The following is a 12,755-nucleotide window of genomic DNA, read 5'->3' as shown; positions in this document are numbered from 1 at the left end:
AGTTACATCTCTGTATACTGGTTCATGTAAAAAGAGATAGATTGTGAGGGGAACCAGGGCTGTTGTTGGGGGGACAACTGGGAACCTTAATGGTCCCACTTGTGACATGTTTTTCTCATATAAAAGTGAACAAAACTGTTCTAAATTCAAAAATTTTAAATGTATTAATATTACTATAACTAGATGACAGGCTGATTAGGAAAATGTACCATTTTGATTTCTAAATGGCTCTTGAATTTCGATGGTTTCATGCTCTCGTTAATGTAGTCTGTCTCATTTTGTTTTACCATGGATAGTTTTGTTCATTGTTTTCTAGGATGAGGGCATGTCACACAACCTGTCCATATTGGCATCTTCCTAATTTGGCTTGCTTTTACCAAGCGACGGATTAATTTACACCAAAATGTTGTAGAATTTTTTTGGTTTGGACACACAGCCTTCATTATTGTTTACTCTCAGTAGTAAGAATGTGCCACGGTGGTCGACTAATCGACTAGTCGTCCATCAACTGAATAGTCGATTAGTGAGGTTGACTGGTGGTTTTAATGGAAGATGCAGTTCTCAAATTACTTGAGAACTAACTTCTTGAAGAGTGTTTTTGCTTGATTATAACTGGCTGTGCTTAAAAATGAATAAAAGTCAGTACAGTAAAACTTGCAAGAAGTTTAATCTCGAGTTCTTTAAGTTTAGTCCATTTATGCACCGCTGCTGTCAAAGCGCCGCATCAACAATACATTACAAGACTCTCTATCGACATGAGTGATGTTCCTGTATTTGTGAGGTGCTTTGAAGACATTAAAGTCATTTACTGAATCTGTCTGACACTGCTTAAATAAATAGTTGCAGTTTGATGTTGTGAAGTAGATCTTTACCTGTATATTGTTTTAAATGTGCAGAGAGGATCGTCCTGAAGCACTCCGGTTACATTGAAGGGCATCGTTCTGCATTCATTTACATTTACATTTATGCATTTGGCAGACGCTTTTATCCAAAGCGACTTACAGAGCCCTTATAACAGGGACAATCCCCCTGGAGCAACCTGGAGTTAAGTGCCTTGCTCAAGGACACAATGGTGGCGGCCGTGGGGTTCGAATCAGTGTCCTTCTGATTACCAGATTACCAGTTATGTGCTTAGACCACTACACCACCACCACTCCATCCTGCATTCAGGATGTGCCGCTCTGTATTGGAGCCTTTCTTATTTCTTGCTTCTCTTACTTTGAACATTTTGTACTGTAATATGTTATAGTTATTTAGCCTGTATTTTTGTGGTCTGTTAGTTACCAAGTTGAAGTGCAGTGCTTATCATTCGTATATCTCTCTTATCAGAGTCATGTGAGCATAACAGAGCCTAATTATACATTATTATCCCTAACATCTGCGTCTGCGTTAAGGATAATAAGATATTATAATGTAGAAAGTTGGTAGATTTGCACATCCGTAGCCCTACTTTTTGGTCCCAGAGGACAGGAGCCTAAAAATTTAGTTTGGGGCCCCATGAATTTAAGTATAGGGAACTGATGTGAGCTTGGGAGAGTTTGCATGGAAACACAACTGTCATATCCCACTGAACAGCCTGCGTGCAGATAGTGGATCTGAAAACAGCATTTATTCTGAGATTTATATCCAAATGCATTATTGTTCTTTCTTTTATTATTCTGTCATATCATTTGAAAAAGTTACAGAAAAACCCTCTTTTTCACGACACGAATGCTAAATTCCATGACCGTGGAATCACAGTCAAAATTGGAAAACTGGAAATATAATTTTCCAGACCTGGACAAGTCATGGAAATGAATAGACTCGAAAGGCATAGAAATTTAAATTGAATATTATATACAGTATACAGTTGTTTTTTTTATATAGTTTTGGTTTATTCAGAAATTTGTCATTGACTAGAGATTGCTCTGGTCGATAGACCAGGTTCTGTTTTATTCTACCTGGTCTATCGACCTCTTTGGCTCTTTGAACTGTATACTGTTAATAATTTCTTCCCTCATGCCATGACCTTTGTACACAATGGCTGCCTTGACGACAATGTTTTCATAGTGAACTGAACCTGAACTATCAAAGCAAGGCCTTTATTACATCACAATACATAGATCACATCAATCAACTGGGTGTTATTGCAATTGTTTTATTGTGGCTGGATGAGGGACGTTCTGCCATATTAACATTAAGCCTTAATTACTATAGAAAGGCTCTGTGAGATCTAGATTAACCGGTTGACTCTGCACATTTCACACAGCAATTGATGTGTTGATTGGCATGCCAGGTTGTTTACATTTAACAAATCTGTATGAATACACAAGCACTTTTGCATGCATGTCTTTTTTTGGGATGTTTTGTATGTGTGTGGCTACAGTCTTAAGTATTCTCATATGTCAGATTTATTTTCAGAGGAATGCTCTGTGCAATAAAAATAGCATTTTATTATAGCATTTTACAGCTTTAAATCAGCCTTCTGCATAAAATGTAGCTGGAAAGTTCATGCTGGTTGTCTACTGTAACTACAACCTAATCAGCTCATTAAACTTGTCAACAAACACACACTCATATTTTGTAAATGTTGGCTTGAAACAGAAATAGTACAACAATAAAACTGGTGCAGATTTTTTGAAAATGTGAAAAGCTGGCTGACTAATGTTACAGATGATATTGGCACATAAGGACATGCACTGTAAATAATGGGACAACCACAGAAGTCCGTATGTGGCAACTTGTTAGCAACATATTTAACAGCGGCTTCAAAATTTATTCATTAAGTGTTTACATTGTAGAACAAAATGTGAAAGTTTCTTTAAGAAATGTTTGCCACAGATTTTTTTTTATTCCTTAAATTGAACATCACTATTCTGAAAAAAAAAATAAAAATACACATTTGAATTCCAGAGGGAATGGCTTGAAAATGCTAAAGACTACAAACTGAACAGCTCTATTGTTAAGTTCAGGGTTTGACCACAGGAGTTAGGGAAGACCAAAGCAGAGGAAGTGGGCATGTTTGGTGGAAATATCACATGATGTTGAGATTTTCCTGTTAGTCAGTTTAGTTAGCACGGGGATCTCTGCTACCTAATGATTAATGTGGAATGACTTTAGAGCCCACCATACATGTAATTGTTATCTGTATTTTGTGGTTCCTCATTTTGTCCTTGTTGGAGACTGTTGCAGGTTACCATCATAGGTTAAAGGAACATTCCAGAGCTTTCTGTGAAGTACATAATGCTCAGCATCTCATTACTGTCAACATAAAGGCTATTGACATTTTTCAGTGTACTTGTTAATCCTTAAAAAGATTGTTTTATGTCAGAATTGAACACTGGCACAGCCAATAACAGCATATTTAATGAAGCGGCAGTGTGTCATTTTGGACCAATGTGATGCCATTGTGGACGTGGCTACTCAACATGACACAAGACAAATACAATCCAATTGTTGAGCAAACTGTCTTGTCATTTGTCATTGTCACAGTTGTTTAGGATAAAAACTCTGATTAACTTAAAGTATTTATGACTTGTTAACAATGACACAAGAATGACATGTTGTACGTGTTGTAATTAATTGTCTATAATTACATTAACACCTCAAAAAGGACATTGTGTTACAACCACCTTGTTATTTTAATAATACCATAAAAATGATCCAAGCAAGTACTGCGTATGTAACCTGCTCCATTATTTGTGTAACTAAAACACATTTAGAGTTTTATGCACTTAAAGCTGCACTACGTTTAAGTGATGAAAAATGTACAAATTGCCATTATTGATTGAGTACATTAACAATCCGTGTTCAAAACAATTTCCTTACCTGGATTCACATGGTAAGCCTATAAACATTATTTGCATTTTGAACTGTCAGGTTGGATTTGGCACGAATATGCTGACTCGTGTCTTTCATCCATGCGTCATTGTGACAAATCCATAAACACAGAAAACAAGTACCGACTGTCATGTGTTCCGGCAGGAGAAACAACACTCTTCAGTTAAGTTGTCGAAGCCTATATCGGTTGACATGCTTTTATTAATCGAACATTACTCGTGTGTTAACTGATCGCGATGTACACTCACCTAAAGGATTATTAGGAACACCATACTAATACTGTGTTTGACCCCCTTTCGCCTTCAGAACTGCCTTAATTCTATGTGGCATTGATTCAACAAGGTGCTGAAAGCATTCTTTAGAAATGTTGGCCCATATTGATAGGATAGCATCTTGCAGTTGATGGAGATTTGTGGGATGCACATCCAGGGCACGAAGCTCCCGTTCCACCACATCCCAAAGATGCTCTATTGGGTTGAGATCTGGTGACTGTGGGGGCCGTTTTAGTACAGTGAACTCATTGTCATTTTCAAGAAACCAATTTGAAATGATTCGAGCTTTGTGACATGGTGCATTATCCTGCTGGAAGTAGCCATCAGAGGATGGGTACATGGTGGCCATAAAGGGATGGACATTGTCAGAAACAATGCTCAGGTAGGCTGTGGCATTTAAACGATGCCCAATTGGCACTAAGGGGCCTAAAGTGTGCCAAGAAAACATCCCACATACCATTACACCACCACCACCAGCCTGCACAGTGGTAACAAGGCATGATGGATCCATGTTCTCATTCTGTTTACGCCAAATTCTGACTCTACATCTGAATGTCTCAACAGAAATTGAGACTCACCAGACCAGGCAACATATTTCCAGTCTTCAACTGTGCAATTTTGGTGAGCTCTTGCAAATTGTAGCCTCTTTTTCCTATTTGTAGTGGAGATGAGTGGTACCCGGTGGGGTCTTCTGCTGTTGTAGCCAATCCGCCTCAAGGTTGTGCATGTTGTGGCTTCACAAATGCTTTGCTGCATACCTCGGTTGTAACGAGTGGTTATTTCAGGCAAAGTTGCTCTTCTGTCAGCTTGAATCAGTCGGCCCATTCTCCTCTGACCTCTAGCATCAACAAGGCATTTTCGCCCACAGGACTGCCGCATACTGGATGTTTTTCCCTTTTCACACCATTCTTTGTAAACCCTAGAAATGGTTGTGCGTGAAAATCCCAGTAACTGAGCAGATTGTGAAATACTCAGACCGGCCCGTCTGGCACCAACAACCATGCCACGCTCAAAATTGCTTAAATCACCTTTCTTTCCCATTCTGACATTCAGTTTGGAGTTCAGGAGATTGTCTTGACCAGGATCACACCCCTAAATGCATTGAAGCAACTGCCATGTGATTGGTTGATTAGATAATTGCATTAATGAGAAATTGAACAGGTGTTCCTAATAATCCTTTAGGTGAGTGTATGTTTGTTGTCGGGGGAAGTTACTGTGACATGTTTACTGATATGTTTGGCTTCTGAAATTTGACTTCTTGTAATTGTTATATCGTACAATTAAGCATATTATTTTCAAGTATATTTTATCCCCAACATTATCACTAGTTTCACCTCTTACATTGTGTAGTGTAGTAAAATACAACATTAATAGTAGATGAAACAATTGAGTAATCATATTAAAATATGATAGTGGGAACTGGTGGTGGTTTATCAATATAAAAGCACTTTGATTATATTGTCAGAAAATCACTATAAGTGTAAAATTCATCCATTCAAAATATGTAAATGAGAGTGTTTATCTTCAAGCAAGTCAAAGTAAGCACATTAAGACTCCAGATCTTAATATATCCCTGTCATGATCACACGCATGCTATGTCCAGGTAAGCACAAATCATGAGATTCATCCACCAGAAGAGCAGTGCCGAAACATGACTGACGTAAAAGTTTCTTCAGCACATTTCTAGCAGTTTTAAGTTTCAACCACAGATGCTGCTAGAGAGCACAAATTTACGCAGTGCAGCTTTAAGTAAAAAGGAAAGTCTCGGATAACATTTAAATGTTTATATCTCGGCAATGTTTTGGAGTTGAAACATAGTTACGCAATTAAAAACTGATACTTTCCTCTTTAATGCATACAAATTAGGGCTGTGAATCGATTAAAAAATTACTTATTATTAGCACACTTTTCTGTGATTTTAATCACGGTTAATCATGGTACATTAAAACAAACATTAAAATATAATCAAATATATTTAATAAAAACAATTGCTCTTGCCAGAAATTGTTTGTCTTCATTTATTATAAATATTTAAAATGTACATGTTACTTTTTTGTTTGTTTGTATTTTCAGTTAGAGTTAATTAGACAAATTTTTACAGGTATACATATTTGATACAGGTATATGTATATATGCCATAACATCAGTGGACATGCTGTAATTAAGAGTTGGGTAAAATCTTCTGGTGTTTTCCAGTGGATTTGTTTTTACTAATAGAATCAAACAGGCAGATTACATTTATATCAAGCTTTATTGGCAAGTTAAAGTTAGATGTGCATTTTCAATCACTTTATTAGTCACTATACATACAGATATAAAACATTGAATTCAGAATTTTAATTTGCTTAAGTTTTAAAATCTTAAGAACTATTTCTGTCTGCCTCCAATTCACACTGGGTCTCTCGTGAACATTTTTTTTTTCTTTCTGACACCGTTCAGATGACAGTGAGTGAGCGTTTTGGATAATGCAAGGAGATACGGCAACCTACAATATCTCTCCCTACAACTGGATTTTCACTTGCGGCTGAAGTCTCCATTTTCCATGCAGTAAATCTGCTCCCGTGTTTATTATGCTCAGGACAATGAGTACATTTGCACTGCTCCACACAATTAGTTTATGTGCTAGTATGTGCAGTCAAGTTGAGCATGTACCTCCTGGAAATTTATTTCTGCATATAGCTGCCCCCTTTGGCATACAGTGGCCCCTTTTCCTGGCTGGCACTTCTTTCCCTGTTCTTCCAATGGTCAGTACGTCTGCCTCTGCTTTCAGGCCACCATCACTCCCTGGGCCCTGCACTGCCGGTAGTTACGCCACTGCATAGACTCAAAATGGCATGATGTTGTAATGGCAACATTTAGCTACACAAAAATACTCATAATTTAACAAACAGAACTTGCCGTGTTTGCCGGCAAAGATACATATCTACCGTGTGACCCATCTCATGTGAGCCAAAGCCTTCTGGTTCACTTGGAGAAAGAAATGTACATTTTCATAACATATTCTTTACTTTTTCTTGGGAGGGTTCTTTAATCATCTCCCTCAGACTAGAGACAAATAGAGGACACTGGAACCTCTAAAACATGGAGGGTATGGGGGGTATTTCCTTCATAACCCACTACTAGCAGTAGAAACTAGCAGAAGCCACAGGTCTCCAGGTCACAGTCATACAGTGTTCAAGAATTGTAATTGTGCCGATTTCACTAAGGTGTGGTACACATACCAAAAAATTTTAATATTCTAGACTTAAATCTAATCATTATTACCATATGCTGTTGTACAATATGATGACAAAAAAGTCAATGCTGACTAACTCGTATTGGTTGAAGTCTTGTTTTCTCATTTAATGATGCTTTTGCCATGTTGACCTTACCATTTGCACACAAAAAAAAAACGCCCAATGTGTGGATCAGTGAACACTTCTCTCTTACTCTCTCTCTCAGCTCGGACTTTGCCATGCAGAAGTTTGACAGAGACTCAGAGGTATATAAGATGATTCAGGAGAACAAAGAGTCCCGTGCGGCTCCTCGCCAGTCCAACACATTCAAGATGCTGCAGGAGGTGCTAGAGGCTGATGAGAGAGGTGAGGCACGCACACAAACACACTCCCTTTCCAGCAAACCTTTACAGAGGCAGCAGTTGCATTTATATAGTGGATGAATGTTTTTAAGAAAGACGCAGAGCCAAACTTTTGTCTAACAGCATAAAGTCTGGTCCACTCTGCATCTTATTCTGGCCAAGATCCACCTGATTAGATAAGATTAGATCTTTTAAACGCTATGTAATGCAGGGAATTTTATTGACTGAAATTTATATTAAAATTTTTTTTATATAAAATTGATATTGATATATATATATATATATAAAAAAAAAAAGTAGCAGCAGCTGGTCAGTATTTCTGTTCACACAAAAGTAATAAGTACCAATTATTTGACAGACATAAATTTGATAAAGATTAAAGCCTTAGGAAATCTTGTTTACTTTCTACAAGTGCCTCAAACAAAATTCCAAGAAAAGTTGGAAAGACAATGAGGTGGAGAGCAGAAGGAAATTATGAATTATGTATATTCCTTTGTATTCACAGAAGCAGCCATCCGGTTTCCAGGGAAACTGACACCAAGCCCCTCCAAGACCACGTCCACTGCTGGTGGACAGAATTACCACACCTGTGAAAAATGTGGCACTAGCATTGTGTAAGATACACATAACAAACACCATTCAAATTCATATCAGTGGTGGTGATTTTGATTCATTTCACTGACTCGCGGTGTTGTAGTCAAGACCACCTAAACCAAGACCAAATCATAACAAAGACCAGAGTGTATCGAGACCGAGACAAGTCCAAGACTTTGAGGGGTCAAGACCAAGGCAGGGCGAGACCGGGTCAAGACCAGACCAGTGCGAGTCCCACACTGCATGACACACTTAAGATAAAACGTGAAACATGCAATCATAGGCACCTCTCAAATTTGAAAGATCCACGTTCCTATAAAAACACCCAAAAAAGCATTCACCTCTTTTGTTGCCATATATATATATATATATATATATATAAACCTTTGGTATTCGTATTAAACCTCATTTGGAGAACTTGAATATAAATTTGAACATTCTAACCCAAATACAATTCAATTCTATATCTCCCTGGAAACTAAAGAAGCCTAATATCAATTTGGATTTGACTCATCAGAAGAAAGGAGTGACCCATCCAAATGTATATAGACAGCAATATTTGGAAATAAGAAACCAATTCCCCTCCCATGTACCTATATTCACAGATGGCTCGAAGATGAAAAACAGTGTAACGGCAGCAATGGTGACTGGAAATCAACGCTATGGAATTCGTATTCCAAAACAGTGCTCAATTTTCTCTGCTGAGGCTCGTGCTTTACTTTTAGCTTTGGAGCACATTGAAAATTCTCTGCAAAAATGTTTTATAATTTTTACTGACTCTAAATCCTGCCTTCAAGCAATGGACACTTTAAAAATTGACCATCCTTTAGTGGACTGCATCTTAACCAAAGTGGATTATCTACTAAATCAGTTCTTCAGCATTATTTTTTGCTGGGTTCCAGGACATGTTGGTCTTGCAGGAAATGAACAAGTTGATGCAGCTGCTAAGGAAGCTCTTAATCAGGAAGTTAATGAATGTCAAATCCCTCCCTCAGATATCAGACCGATTATTAACCGATATATTTTAAATAAGTGGCAAGAAGAGTGGAATATGTGCAAGAACAATAAGTTGTATGTAATTCATCCGGAAATTTCAAACAGACTTTTTATCAATTTTAAAACAAGATTTGATCAAGTGGTCTACACCAGATGCCGTATAGGTCACGCTAAATCTGACCCATGCCTTTTTGCTTAAAGGTGAAGACCCAACCCTATGTATGTTTTGTAATATTCCCTTATCTGTCAAACATATTTTACTAGATTGTCCTGGTCTTAACACAAGTAGAATGCTCTTTTATGAAGTTACCTCGTTAAAGGACTTATTTAATGAGATTGTGCCAGAAAAGGTTTTGGATTTCTTATCATATATTAATCTTAAAAAAAAATATTGTATAATATGACTTGCTATTTATATTTGTTTTGTTTTTATTGTATTTATATGATATTTGTTTTTTGTAATTGAATTCTTGCCATGAAAATAGCTTTGATCGCTGACATGGCATTAAATAAAACATACTACTACTATGCTCTGCACCAACCCACAACATTTCCATCTGTATATCATATAATTTTAAGTGTATGGTCTTCAGTCATTTTTGCACATATTTTGGGGATCATATTTTGTGCATACCTATAAACACTTGTTTGAGTGCATTTCACCCCAGTCTCTCCTTGTTGAATGCAATTGACTTGCATGCATAACAGAATGAATGTCATACAGCTCCTCCTCTCATTCAGTAATTCAGCAGATATTCATTCACATACCAGATGACTGATTGGGTCATTCATTTTGTCTGCAAATGAGTTAACCAGTGCATTTCAGTTCTTTCATCTGTGATTTGAAACAGATTTCAGCAGATTTCAGATTCAAAAGACCAACTAGTACTAGTTCAGTGAAGGGGCGTATTTGTTCAACGGGTCGAACCAATGATATGCTCCCTCACAGCCTGGACTGAAATGCTATTGGCTCGCGCTATAATCAGTCTTTACAGGCATGAAAAGCAGTAGAGCTTATTTGCTACAAAAGGTTGGGATGTCAGTGAATGAGTAATATGAATCAGTGTATGGAGTAGAATGAGAACAATTCATTCATTTAAAAGATTCATTCAAAAAGGCTGGTTTTTCATTCACGAATGAAACATCACTTATTCATATGGGTGAATCTCATGAAACCTAATAAGAACACGTCCTGGTCTTCTAAAAACTTCACCTTCCACTGCCATTGTATGACATCAGTGAGCAGAACGTTCTTTAATTTCTCACTTTGAGTTCAGTAAAACAAAGAAAGTAATATAGGTTTAGAAGAACTCATGCTCAAAAATGGCGCAACTGCTCCGTTAATTCACCCCTCAAATTTGTATTTCTCTTTCCACTTTCAGCACCCAAGCCGTGCGAATCGTTGAAGATCGCTTTCGTCACCCAGAGTGCTACACCTGTACAGAGTGCGGACTCAACCTAAAGATGCGTGGCCACTTCTGGGTGGAAGATGATATGTTCTGCGAGAAACACGCCAGAGAAAGATACCAGGTCCCCAGCAGTGGCCCTTACCCAGTCGTGTCCCCTCGTCATTGAGACGCCCAATCAGCCACCCTCTTGACGCCGCCTCCTGCTCTTCTGTTTGCTGGGAACACCACTAAAATGAGAGGACTGTAATATCAGGGTTACGTTGTCCAATGGGAGCCAAATAGAATGTTTGATGTCACTTAAACTTAAGTCTCTATCAGTTATTATGATACCTTACAGTTAGAGACTATATGCCTTGATCTATCGTGTTGCAAAGGTGAAAAGGAGTTATATAGGCGCCTACATTAAGAGTGTGTGCTATTTCTATAACAGTTGAATTTCTTATGCTTTCAAAACAGCTTTTATTTAACATATACATTTAAAGGGATAGTTCACCCAACAATGCAAATTCTGTCACTTACCATCATATCATTCCATACTTGTATGACATTCATTCTTCTGCTGAACACATAAGAAGATGGGACTGACAGCCTTAGCCACCTTCATTGTATGAGAAAAAGATGCATTGATAGTGAAGGGTGACTGAGACAAACATTCGACCATCTCCTTTTTGTTTTATGGCAGAAGGAATGTCATGCAATTTGAAACAACATGAGAGGAGGGAATGATGACAGATTTTTGGTGAACTCTCCCTTTAACTTGGGTTTAAATTGGATTTTTCTTTGAAATTTATAGAGCTTTTCCATATACCAAGCCTTGATGTACACTCAAAGGATGAGGTGCGAAGCAGTGCTAATGCACACAGGACTGGTTTCCTTAGTGTGTTAATGTGCGTGTGGATGCATGCTTGTTTATTGTGGATATTAGCGTGTGTATGCACTTGAAGGGTTTGATGATTACTTTGGTGATTCTTAGTTTGGTTTAAATGCCTCTCTTCGTAAAAAAAAAAAACCATAGTCAACAAAGCCCCATCCACACAAAAGCACACCTATTTAGTGGTCTACCTAGTTTGTTTTCTATTTGCTTTGTATTAAATAATGGAAATCGAAGAAATTATGATATTGTTTTGTGTAAATATGTTTATTTTTCACCTTTAATTGTATGTATATCAAACAGATGGTTTGCGTGCATGTTTGTATTTTCAGGGTTGCATGTTTCAATTGCCTTTACTGACTATTTTTGAGTGAGAGATTCATGCTCTGATACAAAGCTGTTTCCTTCAAATGCAAGAGAACGGAGGATCAGAGTGGAATGTGAACTTTGAACCACAGTTCACAGAAACACATCTCTGTCACCTGGGATTAAATACTTTGAACCGTGAATCCTCACTTTTTGTTTGTAGGGTTGGACACAATAGCTAAAAATAAACAACTTTGATTATCACTTGATGTTTGTATTATTTTATTGTGTTAATCTTATCGTTATCAATGACCAAAGTTCAGCCGTGAAACTACATAGCACAAGTTGATAGGTGTTTTGAATGTTAGCCAGTTAGCCAATCGACTCACATACACTTTCTATTTGTCTTACATTTAAAGTGTCTCAAGCGTTTGCAGGTAAGTCGGTCTCAATGCTGCATGCCATGAGACTTTTCTCTCTGAAACCCTTCTTGCATGTCTAAATCTGCTTCAAGGGGATTGTATGCATGTCTAATTGTCTTCTTTGCTCTGCTGCAGCAAAAGCAGATCTGGTCTGCCAAGACCATACCAACCAGCTTGTAATATCCTTTATAAAACCTTAAATATATTCATAAAGTAATAATGACTGAACTATTTCTTTTGGTTTATACTATGGGTAAGGAATTTGTTCAAATCCCTTTCCTGAAATATAAAACTTTGGCACATTTGTCCCGAATCATTTGTGCTACAAACATGAGTGATAGCTTAAAAGATATGGTTTGTTGAGGAGATATGCAATGGCTTTAAGTGATTTGATGTACAGTGTTTGCTGATGGGCATTAAAACAGGGGAGAAAAATACACTATATTTACATCAATGGAGAGATCCCCTTGGTATCTTTGCAGTGAGGCG

General features: G+C 37.5%; 1 protein-coding gene across 1 annotated transcript in view; it reads left to right on the top strand.

The window, feature by feature from the left end:
- The window catches only part of pdlim2 (PDZ and LIM domain 2 (mystique)), a 107,462-nt gene extending 95,355 nt beyond the window's left edge, over window positions 1–12,107 (top strand). The window contains exons 8-10 of the mRNA XM_052108235.1: window positions 7,533–7,672; window positions 8,174–8,282; window positions 10,641–12,107. Of these exons, the coding sequence (XP_051964195.1) occupies window positions 7,533–7,672; window positions 8,174–8,282; window positions 10,641–10,833 (442 nt within the window). The 3' untranslated portion in view covers window positions 10,834–12,107. The remainder of the gene's footprint in view (window positions 1–7,532; window positions 7,673–8,173; window positions 8,283–10,640) is intronic.
- The last annotated feature ends 648 nt before the right edge of the window (window positions 12,108–12,755 follow it).

Source organism: Xyrauchen texanus, chromosome 37, assembly GCF_025860055.1.
Source record: "Xyrauchen texanus isolate HMW12.3.18 chromosome 37, RBS_HiC_50CHRs, whole genome shotgun sequence".
Classification (NCBI taxonomy): domain Eukaryota; kingdom Metazoa; phylum Chordata; class Actinopteri; order Cypriniformes; family Catostomidae; genus Xyrauchen; species Xyrauchen texanus.
Note: the sequence above shows the minus strand (reverse complement) of the source record. Positions and strands in the feature narration are given on the sequence as shown.